General features: G+C 40.3%; 2 protein-coding genes across 3 annotated transcripts in view; one reads left to right on the plus strand and one right to left on the minus strand.

Annotated features, from left to right (window-relative positions):
* The first annotated feature begins 995 nt into the window (after nucleotides 1-995).
* On the plus strand, nucleotides 996-16,000 carry RNFT1 (ring finger protein, transmembrane 1). Of its 2 annotated transcripts, none has more exons than XM_053568040.1 (9): nucleotides 996-1,156; nucleotides 3,014-3,468; nucleotides 3,672-3,748; nucleotides 5,092-5,192; nucleotides 7,026-7,179; nucleotides 7,780-7,938; nucleotides 8,884-8,949; nucleotides 14,555-14,656; nucleotides 15,269-16,000. In XM_053568040.1, exons 2-9 carry the CDS (start codon nucleotides 3,069-3,071, stop codon nucleotides 15,401-15,403), a joined length of 1,194 nt encoding a protein of 397 aa, XP_053424015.1. In that variant the 5' UTR covers nucleotides 996-1,156; nucleotides 3,014-3,068; the 3' UTR covers nucleotides 15,404-16,000. The 2 variants fall into 2 exon arrangements, with proteins under 2 accessions (XP_053424015.1, XP_053424017.1); XM_053568042.1 differs by having other exon boundaries at nucleotides 3,014-3,363.
* The window catches only part of RPS6KB1 (ribosomal protein S6 kinase B1), a 59,576-nt gene continuing 48,744 nt past the window's right edge, over nucleotides 7,953-18,784 (minus strand). The window contains exon 16 of the mRNA XM_053568038.1: nucleotides 7,953-8,728. Coding sequence (XP_053424013.1) covers nucleotides 8,659-8,728 — 70 coding nt within the window. The 3' untranslated portion in view covers nucleotides 7,953-8,658. The remainder of the gene's footprint in view (nucleotides 8,729-18,784) is intronic.

The raw sequence follows: 18,784 nt of genomic DNA on the forward strand, positions 1-18,784 counted from the left end.
TAATGCTTTCTCTTTTTTTTTTTTTTGAGACAAAAGTCTCAAGCTGTCGCCCACAGGTAGAGTGCCATGGCCTCCTCCCCCAGCTCTTGGGCTCAAGCCATCCTTTTGCCTCAGTGTTTCTGTTTTTAGTAGAGACAGGGTTTCCCTCTTGCTCAGGCTGGTCTCCAACTCTTAAACTCAAGCTATCCACCGGCGTTGGCCTCTCAGAGTGGTAGGATTACAGGAGTGAGCCACCGCGCCCGGCCCTGTTAATGGTTTTAAATCAGGTCATCACTACTAAAAAGACAAAATACTTAGAACTTTTTCACTAGACATTCAAGTCATTATGTCTGCATACATACGTAAATTTATTTTCTGCGAGGAAGACCGAACCCCTGCCCCAGGTCAGAGCACTCCTGAAGGCAAAGACTGAACTCTTTCCTCCTAATCTCACCTTTCAGCAGGGCTCAGCACCGCGCAGCCTCTCTATTGTAACGAAAACCCAGTTCAGCTTAAACTTCACCTACTGCCCGATCCCTGCTGGGTCAGCTAAAACTTCACCTACAGCCCAATCCCAGCGGGGTCAAGAGTCAAGCTCGTGCCACCCGAACTCGGAAACCATAACGCTCTCGCCCCACCCAGCCGGGCTCTCCGGAGACGGAAGAACTCGGGCCAACGTGGCTCAGGCATCCGGGGACGAGAGGCCTCGGAAAGCAAGGATGCCGAGGGCCCAGACCGGCACGGGGGTAAGACAGCCCAGACTTCAGCCCCTTCTCCGACGGCAGGTTCCCAGAGCATAAACATTTTTAATCTCAAAACGTCCAGAACCTCGGAGGCGCGTGGCGGACAACACGTCAAGGCGCAACACTAACGACTCCGGGTTTAGAGCCACGCTGGACCGCGGCTCCGCGGCCCTGCACCCTCCCTTCGGAGCGCGCAGACTCGGCGGCCGCGCCCTCCCCTCAGACGGGGGCGGTGCTGGGACGCGCGCGGCGCGGGGCGGGGCGCGCGTGAGGACGTCTGGGGAGTGCGTGCGCCGCCGCCGGCGCAGCTGCTGGGTCGGCGTCGCTGGTGTTGGGGTTCGCGGGTGATGGCTCTGGCCGAGGGGCCGGACGCGGCGAGGGCTGCTGTTTCTGCTGTCGCTGCTGAGGCTTCCGTCGGCTCCCAGTCATGAGAGGTCAGGCCTGGGGGAAGCGGGCGGAGGAGGCGGCGGACAGGGGCCGCGCGAAGGGGCTGTGGGAGAATAACACCCGAGGCTCGGACGTGGGTGGATAACTCTGCTCTTCGGGATTCCGGAAGAGTTGTTGTGATTGTTTTTCTCCTGTTTCTTATCTGTGCATAGGAGAGTAGGAGGGTTCTGTGTTTTTTATTATAGAAAAGACGCTGAAACTGCCTCGTTCAAAGTCGGTCTTCAGAGGTTTGAGGAAATAAATACCACCCGTGACGTCGGAGCCGGGTGAAAGCCTTTAGTGAAAAGCAGTAAAGCCCAAACCGTCAAACACTGCAAATGCAACAACAGTCAGTCCTAGAGTCAAATAGAATGACACAGAACATCCCCTGACGGTAACTCTGGCTTCCACCTAAGAGAAAGGGAGAAACCACCGCAGTCTGGGATAGACTTAGGGATTCCAGCTCCACGCTGTGATCGTTAGGGACCCTTCCTTGCCAGCGTCCTCTTTCCTGACACCTGCCCCCCGCCCCCCACCCCGCAACACACACGGCACCGACGGTGGCATTTTACTGGGCAGACTGTGTAACTAACCTTTATTCAGACTCTTAAAGTTACTTAGCAGTTACATGGTGACTCCCCACAGTGTCCCTATTTTATAAAGGTATTTAGGTAACATTCTTTTGGGCCAGAGGTAAACTACGTATTCTTGGTAGCACCATTAATTAATGGAAACTTTATGAGCTTTGGAAAAGCTGTTTTAGCATAAAACGAAGTTTGTAGGTCACGTAGGTAAAATGTTTATTATGTATGGTGTGTTATTAAATACTTAAGACATTAAGATGTAATGTTTGTTTCTTCCTGGTATTTCCATGCGTTAAAAAATATTCCTCTTCTGGGTGGTGCCTGTGGCTCAGTGAATAGGGCGCCGGCCCCATATACGGAGGGTGGAGGGTTCAAACCCAGCCCCGGCTGAACTGCAACCAAAAAATAGCCGGGCGTTGTGGCGGGCGCCTGTAGTCCCAGCTGCTCGGGAGGCTGAGGCAGGAGAATCACGGAAGCCCAAGAGCTAGAGGTTGCTGTGAGTCCTGTGACATCATGGCACTCTACCGAAAGCAGTAAAGTGAGACTGTCTCTACAAAAAAAAAAAATATATATATATATATTCCTCTTCTGTGCTTGGCGCCTGTAGCACAGTGGTTATAGTAGCAGCCACATACACTGAGGCTAGCGGTTCGAACCCTGCCTGGGCCAGCTAAAAAACAAGGACAGCTACAACGAAAAAATAGTGGGTGTTGTGGCAGGTGCCTGTTGTCCCAGCTACTAGGGAGGCTGAGGCAAGAGAATCACTTAAGCCCAAGAGTTTGAGGTTGCTGTGAGCTGTGATGCCACCGCACTCTACTGAGGGCAAGGAACTGAGACTCTGTCTCAAAAAAAAAAAAAATACTCCTCTTTCTTGTGAAACTTCTTTGATGTAGAATCTGCATCACAGATGAAACTGCTCCAGTTGGGCAAAGTAAATATACAAAAGGATCCAGTATGAGTATTAGAATGCATTAATATTTGCTGGGTACCCAGACTCCCTAATTATTTTGCTGAATGCCTTTTGCCAGTAGAGAACTAGAGGCATTTGAAGCCCAAGTCTTTTTGGTAGCTGATGTTCCCTAAAAGATCATTTGTATAGGGCAGCAGAGTTTTGGCATTAAGAGAGAAGGGAGGAGTCTAGTACTAAGTGAAACCTGAAAATCCATCTGTTGTGTTTGTCTGCCACTCTTAGTGAAAAAGGGACACCTTGTAGGAAATATACTGCCCGTATTTAACAGTTCACTTGGAATATTTTCTGTTCTTTGATTTTTTTTTTTTTAGGAGATAGAACCTTGAAGCAAAGAAATCTGGATCACAGAAAAATCATTTAAGAACCATGCAAAGCAATCGTGGGCAGCTGCATAGTCCTCCAGGAACCGGAGGCAGTGAGGATGCCTCAGCCTCTCAGTGTATCCATACAAGATTGATAGAAGGTTCTTGTCTTCATTCTGGAGATGTTCACATCCAGATAAATTCTACACCTAAAGAATGTTCTGAAAATCCAAGCTCCAGAAATATAAGGTCAGGTGTACATAGCTGTACCCATGGATGTGTACATAGTCGCTTACGGAGTCACTCCCCTAGTGAAGGAAGGCAGCCTGATGATACTGCCACGGAGTCTGGAGAACATGGTAGTAGCTCCTTCTCAGAATTCCGCTATCTCTTCAAGTGGTTGCAAAAAAGTCTTCCATATATTTTGATTCTGAGTGTCAAACTTGTTATGCAGCATATAACAGGTAGGGCATAATAAAACATTGACTTGTTTAATTGCTAAATCAGTTAATTTTATTTCTTTATTGGTAATCTATTTTATGCATTTCAGTTACTTATTTTCTGTTAGGTTTAAAATTGTTTCCTTATAATTCATGTTGTCCTTAGCTTACATTGTCCTCTCTGATTTTTTTTTTCTTTCAATTAACTGGAACTTATTTTCTAACAGGAATTTCTCTTGGAATTGGGCTGCTAACAACTTTTATGTATGCAAACAAAAGCATTGTAAATCAGGTTTTTCTAAGAGTAAGTATAACAAGAAACTAAAAAATTATTAACTATTTCTATAGAATTTTAGAGAAATAATTTTGAGAGAAATAGGAAATAATAGTCTATGTTGTAACAATCATGATATATTAAATTTGTTATTTAAATGATCTGGAATAAATTATCTATCTTAATGCTGAATTGCCTCACCTTATTTTCTTTGTATGTTCAGTTCTTGATAAAGGAAAAGTAGACAGAAGGTTTGAAAGGTTTAAAACATACTATTTGATCTGATTTGGGAGGTACTTTAATGTTTTATGAATTAATTTGACTACTAAGTAATATAAATCATTAAAATTTTAGTTGTTCACCATAAGATTTAAAATAACTGGGCTGGCACAGTGGCTTATGCCTGTAATCCTAGCATTTTGGGAGGCTGATGCAGTGGATCACCTGAGCTGTGGAGTTCAAGACCAGCTTGAGCAAAAGTAGACCCCATCTCTACTAAAAATAGAAAAACTAGCAGAACATGGTGGCAGATGCCTGTAGTCCCAGCTACTTGGGAGGCTGAGACAAGAGGATTGCTTGGGCCCAAGAGTCTGAGGTTGCTGTTAGCTATCATGCCATGGCACTTAGGTAGACCAGGGCAACAGAGTGAGACTGTCTTAAAAAAAAAAAAGTAAAAGAAAAGATTTAGAATAACTGAAAAAGATTCTGCTGAGAGAAAGCAAATAAAAACAAAATAACTAAAAATGTATCATTGAATAAAAAGTGTTAAAGAATGTTAAATTGTTTGGGACTCTCTTAAAATTAAACTCAAGGAGTTCCATAACATAAATTACAAGAATCCTAATCATATAAATCATTTGGAAAAATAAGATGGGTTTATAAAATTACACCTTAGGGCAACAGGAAAAGGCTATATCTGTATAAAGCATCATGCATTCTGACCTAGAAATTTATAGTAGAACCTGTCAAACTATAATAATTACATTCATACTTTAAAATTAGTAAAATTTTGAATTAAGCTAGTAATTTACAATTTGACTTTAAAAGTGAGAATAAAAACAAATTACCTTTTACTTATGAGAATATAAAAAAATTATTCTTAAAGTTTGCTTTGGCTGGGTCCTTTCTTGTCAGCTGTAGATTTGGCTTTGAAACACAGGTCATGTTTTTCATACAGTGAAGAAATTTGTATTTAAAAAATTTCTTTACTGTAAGAGTTCTCTTCACTAAAATTAAATCACAATTTAACAGATATTCTGTATTTTATTAGGATTAATCTAGAAAATGTGCTAAGTTATTAGATTAGTCATTAAACAGTTTAACATTTAAAATTCTGGCAAAATCAAAGTAACATAGAATTGTTTATCTTTCAGGAAAAGTCCTCAAAGATTCAATGTGCCTGGTTACTCGTATTCTTATCAGGATCTTCTGTTCTTTTGTATTACACCTTTCGTTCTCAGTCACTTTATTACAGGTAATTAGAGGTCCAAATCACAAGTACATTTTTAATGTAATCACATATTATGTGGAACTTTGGATATGTCTTATTTCATGAAATATATTCTATTTGAGTTCAGTTTTTACTCATGACTGAGAACTTTAAATGACTTATTCAGATCTGTATCCTCAGTGCCATGGCACATGACAGGTGCTCAACAAATATTTAATTTTTCAACACCTAAGTTTTTGTTTATGTAATTAATATAGAAAGTACCATTAGGTTGTTATGTTTGGCTTTTCTGTGTCTTTAGAAGAATGCTCATTGAAAGACAGTAGTTGATAAGTTTCTATGTCAGGTGGGAGTACTCTGAATTTTCAGCTTTTATCAAATAATTAGAAGTCCTGGTTTTAGTGGAGTTGAGAGATATGGACAAATCTGGGATATGGAGGCAATACCACACAGATGGATTAGATTGGGTAGATGGATGGGAAGGAGCAAGAATGACCTCTGGGTTTTTGGTCTTGGCCACTGGCTGGATGGTAGTAACATTTTATTGGGCTGGGAAAGACTGGGGAAGGAACTCATTTTGAGGGGAAAATCAATAATTTTATTTTGGACATATATTTGAGAGGCCAAATAGAACTGTTAATAAAATGGTTCTAAATACATGTCATGAGCTTGGGATAATTTTAGGGCTGTAAATTTTGGTATTTTCAGCATATGGATGATATTTAAAAACCACAGGATTGGACAAAACTAGCCAGGGAAAGAAAATATACATAGAGAAGAGGGCACAGTACTGGACTTGTCCACAGTTGGTGGGGGAGCAGCAAAGGAAACTTAAGAAACCATCAGTGACATGTGAGAAGAAAGAATAATTTAGGAAGGGAGGATTAAAAAAGAGGAGACACTCTGAAATTTAGAAATAGGGGCTCAGCACCTGTAGCTCAGTGAATAGGATGCCGACCACATACACCACTGAGGCTGGTGGGTTCGAGCCCAGCCCGGGCCTGCTAAACAATAATGACAACTCCAACCAAAAAATAGCCAGGTATTGTGGCGGGTGCCTGTAGTCCCAGCTACTGGGAAGGCTGAGGCAAGAGAATTGCTTAAGCCCAAGAGTTTGAGGTTGCTGTGAGCTGTGATGCCACGGCACTACTGAGGGCAACATAGTCAACACAGTGAGACTCTGTCTCAAAAAAAAATTTTTTTTTAGAAGTACGTAGTTAGTGATGTTGGACAAAAGCAATTCAGTTGAAAGATGATGGGATCCTGATTGGAGTTGGTCAGGACAGAAAGGCAGATTAACTAGTATTAATGAGTTTTTTTAGTTTGTAGCCTAAAAAAAGCGTTAGCTATGACAAGCTATGAAGACTTTATTTTATGAAGGGAAGATCTGAAATTCGAATATTTAAGAAGTCTCTTGGGCGGCGCCTGTGGCTCAGTCGGTAAGGCGCCGGCCCCGTATACCGAGGGTGGCGGGTTCAAACCCGGCCCTGGCCAAACTGCAACCAAAAAATGGCTGGGCGTTGTGGCGGGCGCCTGTAGTCCCAGCTACTCGGGAGGCTGAGGCAAGAGAATCGCTTAAGCCCAGGAGTTGGAGGTTGCTGTGAGCTGTGTGAGGCCACGGCACTCTACCGAGGGCCATAAAGTGAGACTCTGTCTCTACAAAAAAAAAAAAAAAGAGGTCTCTTTAAGCAAACTGATCTTTCAGTTCATTTATGTGAACTCTGACATCATCCTGCCAAATTCATATTTTTTTACATCATATATTTGTAAGGTATTTGTAGCAAATTAAGAACCTTTAGCAATACTTTACACTTTTCCATGTTACTCTGGTAAATGTAAATGTTTTTCTCTTGGTAGCTTAATTTTTTTAAGTCCTACTTTGGACTATTTGAGCTTCTGGGAAGTACTTTGGATCGTTGGAATTACAGACTTCATTCTGAAATTCATCTTCATGGGTTTAAAATGCCTTATTTTATTGGTGCCTTCTTTCATCATGCCTTTTAAATCCAAGGTAAGAAACTATCTTATGGTTTATTGGAATGATGTTAACAAACCACATTAAATACCATTTAATCTTTGTCTAAGTGACTCTTCCTTTTGTGATTTTTTGATTCGGTAAATAACCTAAGTTTGATTATCTATATTATCTCTGGCAAAGACTTGAACCTAAATATTAATCTATTCAGGTAAAAAAAATCAGTCCCCACATCATCTACAGGAAAGAATTATTTCAATTTATACTTCTTTTCTCCTCTAGAACGTTACTGATGGACTGTATACAGTTATTCAGTGGCTTGCCATACTCAATAAAAACCTGGTTGGCTTCTTGCATGTTTTTTGTAGTTGGCAAAAAATATACTCATGTTATTTTTATTTGTAGTACACATAAAATATTTTCACTGTCATTTTTGAGAAATTTTTGAAAGCAAACCACCCAGTGACTGGAATATGTGAATCTAGGTTGAGGCTGTGTCAATCATAATCAGCATAAGGATTAATTTTATAGTTATTTGTGTATAATATACTCAAATATTCTCAGTCTAGTATTAAGCATTGTGCTGGGTATCTAAGTAGCTTGGGAAGCTCTATTTGCTTTTTCCTTCTTTTTTAGGCTTACTGGTATATGCTTTTAGAAGAATTATGTCAGTATTACCGAACTTTTATTCCTACACCAGTTTGGTTTCGTTACCTCATAAGCTATGGGGAGTTTGGTAATGTAACTAGATGGAGTCTTGGGATATTGCTGGCTTTACTCTACCTCATCCTAAAAGTACGTAACATTAACTTGTCATTTAATGATTCATATGATTACTGATTTTACATACTACTTTAGTCTTTTACTGTGTTTTTATAGTTTATCTTCACATCACTAGTTTGAAGTAATGGCAGTTCTGTATCTGTTTAGAAATGGAGAAAAGGGAATTTATATATTTATCTTAATCCATTGATTCTTAGTTTTTACTAGGGAGAAAGGGAGTGGATCTCCACGTAGCCTGGATTTTCTAAAGGTGGAAAACAAGTGGAATAGAACACACTCATCCTTAATGGTGACATTTGTTATACACATAATTCTTATACTAGTGGAGTATAGACTCTTCTCAACTCAACAATCACTTTATGAAACTTAAAAAATCTAAATGTTAAGGATATATGAAACAGATAAAATTGCTTTGTCCTTGACATAGTTAAGTTAATCTTGATGAAATTGTTACTCTAGATATTTAAATTATTTTAGCTAAGAGTTGGCTCAAATCTATAAATTGAGGAAAACATCCAGCAATTAGACTCTAAATATACTGTATTTAGAATAAAATGATTGGGCGGCGCCTGTGGCTCAGTGAGTAGGGCGCTGGCCCCATATGCCAAGGGTGGCGGGTTCAAACCCAGCCCCGGCCAAACTGCAACAAAAAAATAGCCGGGCATTGTGGCGGGCGCCTGTAGTCCCAGCTGCTCGGGAGGCTGAGGCAAGAGAATCGCGTAAGCCCAAGAGTTAAGAGGTTGCTGTGAGCCGTGTGACGCCACGGCACTCTACCCGAGGGCGGTACAGTGAGACTCTGTCTCTACAAAAAAAAAAAAGAAGAATAAAATGATTAGTTGTAATCTATACTGAGCATTAAGTTAATATGAGAGTTTGATTTAATGGGATATCAGCTTTGATTTTTGGATTTAACAGATAGGACTGTTTGAATTAATAAGTTCTTCTTTTCTCTTCTAGCTTTTGGACTTTTTTGGACATCTGAGAACCTTCAGACAGGTTTTACGAGTATTTTTTACACGCCCAGTAAGTTTTATCAATCAAGGAAAAACACTTTCACCTAATTATAAATTTTAACAGTATGGATTTCATAATTAGATGATCCTTTCCTTTTACTTTGAAATATTTTTTAGTACTTTGGCACTTGGGACAAACCACCTGTCCCAAGGTGGTTCAGGAGGTTTATCTCTATAATCACTTTGTTAAATTGCCCAGTGGCAGCTACCTGCTAACTGGTTGCAGTGTATATGTATTTGAATGTGTCTCTTGCCTCTGCCAATTGCTTTATATATCCAGAGGCTTGTAAATTATTTCCTTAGAAATCTTGTCATAAGCTTTTGTTGTTTTTCCTTTTTTCCTCCTGTCAGGCTATGGGTGAGCAATAGTTCACTACAGCCTTGCACTTTTGGTCTTAAGGGATCTTCCTGCTTCATCCTCCCAAGTAGCCAGGATTACAGGATTATGCCACCACTCCTGGCAATTTTTTTGTTGGTTAGAGATGAGGTCTCACTGTGTTGCCCAGGCTGGCCTCAATGTCCTAGCCTTAAGATGTCATGATGTCATCTCAGCCTCCCAAAGTGCTGGTATATAGGCGACAGCCATCTTGCCAGGCCCTTCTTTTTAATCCACAGATGATAGCTTCGTGTATTTTCATTAATTCCTTATTCAGCATCTTTGAAAATGCTTCCACTGTAATTGTGTATGTGAAAAAGTGCATTACCAAAAATCACATCCCTTGGACTTTTCTTACTGGAGGAAATATCCCCATTGCTCAATTCTTTGTGTATTAAATAGGTTCACAGCATGTAATTTAACTTTCAGTTGAAACTCCAGTGACACTTATAAACGCGACTCTGTTGATGTTACAAACTGCAACAATATTTACTTAATATTTAGTAGCGTCAAAGGTTCTTACCCAGATGTGGTCACTCAGCTTAGTAGTCTATCAGGTCCTTAAACAATTATTTGGTCAGGGATCAGGGGGACTTATTTACAAGAATGCTGCCCTAATGTACTGTTAAAAATAAAAGAGGCCAGGCTTGGTGGCTCACATCTGTAATTCTAGCACTCTGGGAGGCCAAAATGGGAGGTTTGCTTGAGCTCAGGAGTTCAAGACCAGCCTGAGCAAGAGCAAGACCCTATTTCTACTAAAAAAAGAAAAATTAGCCAGGGGTAGTAGCTCACACCGGTAATCCTAGCACTCTGGGAGGCTGAGGCGGTGGGCTGCTTGAGCTCAGGAGGTAGAGACCAGCATGAACAAGAGCAAGACCTAATCTCTATTAAAAATAGAAAAATTAGCCAGGTGGTGTGGTAGGTGCCTATAGTCCCAAGCTATTCTGGGAGGCTGAGGTAAAGAGGATAGCTTAAGCCCAGGAGTTTGAGGTTGCTGTGAGCTATGATGCCGTGGCACGCTACCCAGGGTGAGAGAATGAAACTCTCTAATTAAAAAAAAAAAAAATTAGGGGCGGTGCCTGTGGCTCTGTGAGTAGGACGCCAGCTTCATATACCGAGGGTGGCGGGTTCAAACCCAGCCCCTGCCAAACTGCAACAGAAAAGTAGCCAGGTGTTGTGGCAGATGCCTGTAGTCCTAGCTACTTGGGAGGCTCAGGCAAGAGAATTGCCTAAGCCCAAAAGCTGGAGGTTGCTGTGAGCTGTAACACCACGTTACTTTACTGAGGGTGACAGAGTGAGACTGTCTCAAAAAAAAAAAAAAAAAAAAAAGGGCTTGGCGCCCGAAGCCCAATGGTTAGGGTGCCAGCCACATACACTGGGGCTGGCAGTTTCGAACTTGGCCTTGACCTGCTAAACAGCAGTGACAACTACAACAAAAAATTAGCCGGGCATTGTGGCAGGCGCCTGTAGTCCCAGCTACTTGGGAGGCTGAGGCAAGAGAATCGCTTAAGCCCAAGAGTTTGAGGTTGCTGTGAGCTGTAATGCCATGGCACTCTGAGGGTGACATAGTGACACTCTGTCTCAAAAAAAAAAAAATTAGCCAGGTATCGTGGCAGGTGCCTGTAGTCTCAGCTACTCAGGAGGCTGAGACAGGAGCATCCTTAAACCTTGGAGTTTGAAGTGGCTGTGAGCTATGACACTACTGCACTCTAGCCAGGGTGACAATAGTGAGTTTCTGTCTCCATAAAAACCTAATAAAAATGGATTCTGTTTATAAAGTGGTCCAGACTAACTGGCTAGCAACCTTTTCCCTAAGATAGAGTTAGCAAAATAGAAACAACTTTTGCTCATCTTATGCAGACTTCTTTCCTTAGACGATAATGAAATTGGGAGTTCAGCTTCGTCCAAGTTAATTCAGTTGATTATCTGAGCATCAGCCATTTTACTATAATTCATGTAGTAGGATTTGTGCTGAAATAGCCTCAGTAAAATACCCTGATATTCTTCCTCTGAGACAAAAGAAGTATAGAGAAGATCTGTTATCTATACTTTAATTTACTCCTGAGTTTCTCTGAGATGGTCTAAAGATGTATATACATGTTAACTTTTATCAGGGAAATGGCAGTCACTGTCAGGATATGTCTTCACCTGGAGGGAGTCTCCAAAATGCCAGGCAAGAGTGATGTTTTGAAAGTTTGTCAGCATAAATATCTGCAATGTACTCTGCTAAATGACACTGAAGGGAAATTGGCAGCAAGATCGTCTAATAATATCCTGTTTCTGGAATCTTTAATATCACCAGTCTCAAAAAATCCTAGTTTCTATTATTTTTATCCTTTGATGTTTTAGTTTTTATCCCTAGACATTTAGTACAAGAAGTTTAGATCATAACTTAAGATAATGTTGAGATAAGTCATGACTGAACCTGGATGTTCTTATATCTCTTCTCCTATCCTTTCTATGAAAGCTGGCTGGGCGTGGCAGCTCATGCCTGCTCTGGGAGGCCAAGGCTGGTGGATTGCTTGAGCTCAGGAGTTCTGAGACCAGCCTGAGCAAGAGCCAGCCTGCGTCTCTATTTAAAAAAAAAAAAAAAGAAAGAAAGAAAAACTAGCTGGCCTTATGGCTAACTACAGGAAGCTGAGACGACTAGAGGATCTCCTTTTTTTTTTTTTTTGAGAGACAGTTTCACTTTGTCACCCTCAGTACAGTGCTGTGGTGTAAAAGCTCATAGCTGCAAGTCACTTGCCTCAGACTCCCGAGTAGCTGGGACTACAGGTGCCTGCCACAATACCCAGCTATTTTTAAAGATGAAGTCTCGCTCTTGCTCAGGCTGGTCTTGAACTCCTGAACTCAGACAATCCACCCTCCTCGGCCTCTCTAGAGTGCAAGGATCATAGGTGTGAGCACGGAGCCAGCCTTGGAGGATCTCCTGAGCCCAAGAGTTTGAGGATGCTGTGAGCTATAATGCCATAGCACTCTACCCAGGGCAGCAGAGTGAGACTCTTGTCTTTAAAACAAAATAAAAAACATTTCTATAGAGCTGATTCATTTGCAACATTTTACTTCCTCCAGATTTCACTGAAGGTTCATAACTGTCATGTCTAGTTAGTGACCTAAGTTCTATTGAATTTTGTGAGGAAGTTAAGACCTTAAAGAGATCAGAAAGTTTAGGACATTCGAAGAAATTAAAAACAAAAAAAACTATTCGGCGGCGCCTGTGGCTCAGTGAGTAGGGCGCCGGCCCCATATGCTGAGGGTGGCGGGTTCAAACCCAGCCCCGGCCAAACTGCAACAACAACAACAAAAAAAATAGCCGGGCGTTGTGGCGGGCGCCTGTAGTCCCAGTTGCTCGGGAGGCTGAGGCAAGAGAATCACGTAAGCCCAAGAGTCAGAAGTTGCTGTGAGCCGTGTGATGCCACGGCACTCTACCCGAGGGTGGTACAGTGAGACTCTGTCTCTACAAAAAACAAAACAAAACAAAAAACTATTCTTCAGTTTTGAGTTATGCTACCATTTGATATTAGTTCCTTTGTAAAATTTTAATCATTTAGTACAAAATGTTTTTACAGTAATTATAGACAGTAAATGAAATTATTTTTAGATTTAGTGGCAGAACACTGTTCAGTGGGCTCCAAGTCTTCCTCATATTGAATTTATTTGGAAACCTTTCAAAAAATAAGATTCCTGGGTCATGTCATCTCAATATGTCTGGACCCACTGAATCAATGGGCATGGGACACAGAAATCTGGTTTTCTTTTAAGAGATAGGATCTCGGGCGGCGCCTGTGGCTCAGCGGGTAGGGCGCCGGCCCCACATGCCGAGGGTGGTGGGTTCAAACCCGGCCCCGGTCAAACTGCAACAAAAAAAAATAGCCGGGCGTTGTGGCAGGCACCTGTAATCCCAGCTACTTGGGAGGCTGAGGCAAGAGAATTGCCTAAGCCTAGGAGTTGGAGGTTGCTGTGAGCTGTGTGACGCCACGGCACTCTACCAAGGGCGATAAAGTGAGACTCTGTCTCTACAAAAAAAAAAAAAAAAAAGAGATAGGATCTCCCTGTATCACCCAGGCTAGAGTGGTACAATCACAGCTCGCTGAAGCCTTGAATTCCTGGGCTCAAGTGCTCCTTCCACCTCAGGCCCCCCAGTAGCTGAGACTACAGGAGAATGCCATCACGCCTGGCTAATTTAAAAAAAAAAAAAATTCTTAGCGATGGAGTCTGTGTTGCTCAGGTTATTCTCAAATTTCTGGGCTCAAATGATCTTCTCACCTTGGCCTCTGAAAGTGCTGGGATTGTTAGGATGAGCCACCACACCTCGCCTAGAGAGCGATTTTTTTTTTTTTTTATTGAGACAGTTTCACTTTGTCACCGTCAGTGGAGTGCTGTGGCATCATAGCTCACAGCCACCTCAACCTCTCAAGTGATTCGCTTGCCTCAAGTCTCCCAAGTAGCTGGGACTACAAGTGCCTGCCACAATGCCCAGCTATTTTTTGTTTAGCAAGTCCATGCTGGGTTTGAACCCACCAGTCCTGGAGCATGTGGCACCCTAACCACTGAGCTATGGGCACCCCTAGAGATTGATTTTTACAGTAAGCTTTCCACATGAGTTACTTTCAGCCAGCGAATTTCAGGATTGACTTTATGAACCAATGCCATAGGTAAGTGGACTCAATCTGTAAGTCTTGGGTCATACAAGTTTTCTAATAGTTATATTTCAGATTGCTTAAGCCAGTTGTGTTGTATTTGACGGACTGACATCTTTTGGATCTCCTAAGATCCTGTTAGATATTTTAGCAACCTCAAACTCTTGGGCTTAAGTGATTCTCTTGCCTCAGCCTCCCAAGTAGCTGGAACTACAGGTGCCCACCACAAGGCCTAGCTAGATTTTTTTTTTTTTCTGCAGTTTTTGCCCAGGGCTGGGTTTGAACCCGCCACCTCTGGCATATGGGGCTAGCGCCCTACTCCTTTGAGCCGCAGGTGCTGACCGGCCCAGCTATTTTTTGTTGCAGTTGTCCTTGTTTAGCTGGCCTGGGCCGGGTTCAAACCGCCCTCTATTAGATACTATTTAACAATTTCACCTTGGTTTAGTCAAGATGTGATTTTCCCTACGTGGTTCAGCTTTGAAATGTATCCTTTGGGAAAGTTTTCAAATGCCTGGTTGCAGGGAGATTTGAGAAGAACAGCATCACTGATGCATTTGAGGAATAAGAAATCTTTTGCTGAACAGAACTTATCTTCATAGAGTTATGGAGTAACTGCCAGCAAGAGACAGTGTTTGGAAGTGGATGATACTTGTTCAATATGTCAAGCTGAATTTCAGAAGCCAATTCTTCTCATCTGTCAGGTAATTATATTTTTAAACAACTTAAATACAACACTTCTCTGTGACTTGCAAGAGTCACATTTATGTTCATTATAAGATTATAAAAATCTACAATTTTTAGTGGAGGTAGCGTTCAGGGTACATATTTTTTTCATGATTAGGGGTTTGGTAGATTGGCTAAATCTTGTCCTTGTGCTCTGATGATTTTTATATACAAGAGTACAAGAAGGGGGAAAAATATTCAACCGACAGATTGAATACCAAAGTGATTGGAAAACAGGTTGTTTTTACATTGGATACTAGTCTTTTAGAACAGTACCAATTATTTGTTATTGGATTGTGTTACTTTATGGTAGTTGCTAGTAACTCAAAGACTTTTATTAAGCTGTTAGCATACTTAAATCTTAAAGGTATCACCTAGGAGTAGCTTCTAATTTGTTAAAAATGGTTAAATACTACAGTCAGAACACACGTGGTTTTACCCTTAACACCACTCTTTGATATTTTGAATATGTCATACTTTTTCCATTTTCTCGTTTATAAAATGCTCTCCAAAATCACTTTCATTCTCTACAATGTGATGAACTTAGAATGTTTATCAAGTATAAAATCTAGTTCTCAATTCCCTTACAGCATATATTTTGTGAAGAGTGCATTACCTTATGGTTTAACAGAGAAAAAACATGTCCACTGTGCAGAACTGTGATTTCAGACCATATAAACAAATGGAAAGATGGAGCCACTTCATCACATCTTCAGATATATTAAGCTGTATAAACTATTAAGGCCACAACTAACATGAGTTGGTTACAGGTACTGTTGATAAAAGCATTAGTATGGATTTTCAGGGCTAGAAAAATGTTTCCAAATGGTTTTGGACTATAGTAGGACTTAGGTGTATAGTCCATTTCATCAAAAAATTAAATGAAAAAACTGTTTTAAAACATATGTAACGTTCAACATAATGCATATGCAACATTTATTCATTATTCAACAGGTAATTGCAGTGTTAAATTGTGTTTTCTTGTTGATGTTACCAAAACAGCAGTTTGAAACTAGAACTAGTGGTTTTAGAGAACTCAGGTATTCTTTCCTGACATTGTTTTCAGAATACAGAATATTTTTCATAATATTTTAAGATACATATTATCTGAAAGTAGGCTTTTCTTTAGCATTTTTATAATTCGTATTCTAAAAATTCTTAAAATTTTCATAATTTGTATTTTTAAATGAAAGTTCTAAATATTTTATCTGTAACAATCGGATTTTCTAAGATTTACTGAAGATATATTTTAATATTTGTACTATTCTCTGTAGTATGATTAGTAATCATTGAGAATAAATGATTTAAATTCATTTTGTGGACCTTCAGCTTGCTTTGTTCATTATGTTGCTTTTTGTATACTGCCATGTGGTATCTTGAAGTAACTATTAAAAAGTCACATGAATTTCAAACACCCAGCTTCTTTGATGATTTGAATAGTGTGGAAGACAAATGCCCTAAAATCTGAGAATGCCCTTGTAATTGGTATTCTCCAGAAAACTTTTAGAATCTTATATTCAAAGCACTTTTTTTTTTTTTTTTTTTGAGACAGTTTCATTTATCACCCTTGGTAGAGTGCCATGGTGTCACAGCTCACAGCAACCTCAAACTCTTGGGCACAAACAATTCTTTTGTCTCAGCCTCCTGAGCAGCTGGGACTACAGGTGCCCGGCCACAACGCCCGGCTATTTTTAGAGAAAGGGTCTTGCTTTTGCTCAGGCGGGTTTTGAACCTCTGAGCTCAGGCAATCCACCTTCCTTGGCCTCCCAGAGTGCTAGGATCACAGGTGTAAGCCAGCACTCCTAACCTCAAGGCAGCATTGAGAGATTAAAGCGTATACTCAGAGGCAGCCAGGAGCTTTGGAGAGTATGGTTTATTTGCATCTAGTTATTTGTGCAAGGTGGTGGAAAAGGAGAGGAGGCACTTTTGTCTCTCCCCTTGTTTCTTCCAAGATGCTAAAATCTATAATAGAAGTCTAAAGGGCTGCTACTGGCTGTACAAGGCATCTGCCCATCTCTTTTAGTTTATACACAAGAAGATGATGGAGGGAAGAAGAAGAGGCAGAGGTAGAAAACAAATTTGTAGTATTGATAAGACAAAAGCTAAACCAGCACATGGATTAATAAGGATAGTGAACAACTCGTTCTACAGGTGAAGTAACTTTCATGCCTATATGGCCATCCAAATTGACAAAAGAACATTAAGAATCTTCTTCAAGTAAATACTGCTAGGTTATAAGTATAACTACTTCTGTTCTTTCAGTTATATTTAATATCTAGTTTGAGAACCACTGCAGATGTTTCAACAGTTTTGTGGTTATTATTTAGGTACACATGTACAACAGGGGATGGGTGAGAAAAGCAATTTGGGATTACAATTTGTGAAGATAACCAAGATGACTTCTTGTTCAAAACACAAGAATGGCATTTTATTACTCATTACTCACAACTGTAATTCTAGCTCTCTGGGAGGCCAAGATGGGAGGATCCCTTGAGCTCAGGAGTTCAAGACCAGCCTCCCCAAACATCTCTCTGTTTCTACTAAAAATAGGAAAATTAGCCCGGTGTTTGGCGGGTGCCTATAATCTCAGCTGTTCAAGAGACTGAGGCAGGAAGATAGGTTGAACCCAGGAGTTTGAGGTTAGTGTGAACTAGGCTGATGCCACAACACTCTTAACTTGGGCAACAGAGTGAGACTCTCTCAAACAAATAGTGAATTCCGATCATGACCTCTAAAAGACTATTTTACCAGCACTGAAATGTTTTATAAGAAGGCAAAGTTGGTTTAACTTTCCTTTGTAGAGAAATCTTGGCAAGGGTCATGTAACTAATAAGTGGTTTATACAAAACGCCCATCTTACAGTAGACATATTGAGGCATTAGTTAAAACAGATTTCTGTACTGTGCTTTTTGTGCACATAGATCAAATTATCAAATGTAGCTGAACAAATTGTTACCACCAGAAAGTCTTTCTTCTTAGTGTTTTTTTTTTTTTTTGGCCGGGGCTGGGTTTGAACCCGCCACCTCCGGCATATGGGACCGACGCCCTACTCCTTGAGCCACAGGCGCCGCCCTCTTCTTAGTGTTTTTATGTGAAGCCAGCTTTCACCTAACTTGTCACATGTACTTTTAAGCAAACAATTTATGTCTACTGTTCGCCTGAAAATCATGATGTGTAACATCTAACAAAGTAGTACTAAAACTTGTTATATAAATAGCTTCAATTTTTCAGCAGAAAGTTTTAACAACTGTCATTCCTTATATACATTTTTATTAAATATGAAAACTTGAACGCTTCTGGCATGTTAATGGAAGAAAATTTGTACACTGATAGGTAAGATAAGTAATTTCTTCTATCTTAGGAAAAAAAATCACTTCTATTTTATGTTCATTCAAATTTGCATTTAATTTCTATTTACATTCATTCAATCCAAAATCAAATAATACAGTGAACTAAATACAAGATGAAAAGCAGAAAAGGTGTTACCCTCATAGCACTCCTAATAAGGCAGCTGAAGAATTTATTTACTGTGATGGATGCAAAGCCAACTTGGGATAGGAGAAACAATAGTTTAATGAGCAAACAAACATAAATGAACTCATCCTTCAGATGTTACTCCAGATAATCCACTGAGAATAGTACTTGTGCTGTAGTGTTAAGAATCACACAAGAAAAGTACTGTATCAATCAGCAACAGACCACAGATTATATGTGACAAATACTTTATGATAGTTTTGTCCAACTTGCTATTGTCTACTCTATGAAAAAAGGTAGATGTTTGGACATAGATATATTTTTATTTGAAAAATTAACTATTTTCAAAGCTTCAAAATCCAGTCTTCATAAATTCAACATTTCTCATGGGAACAATCTTAGATCTAGCCCTTATAAGCTAGGAATCATGATTAACTGAATAGTCAAAATATTTAGATCCTATATTAAATATAAAATCCGAGGCTCAGTATATTATCTAAGATGCATCTTGTTTATAATCATTTATTACCTACAGTAAAGAATGTTGAATTTATGGAGTATCATACATGCATCTTCCCCACCCCCCAAATTATCTTCTATCTCAAAAAATATGGAAAAATCCTTCTTGAAGG

This window comes from Nycticebus coucang, chromosome 18 (assembly GCF_027406575.1).
Source record: "Nycticebus coucang isolate mNycCou1 chromosome 18, mNycCou1.pri, whole genome shotgun sequence".
Lineage (NCBI taxonomy): Eukaryota > Metazoa > Chordata > Mammalia > Primates > Lorisidae > Nycticebus > Nycticebus coucang.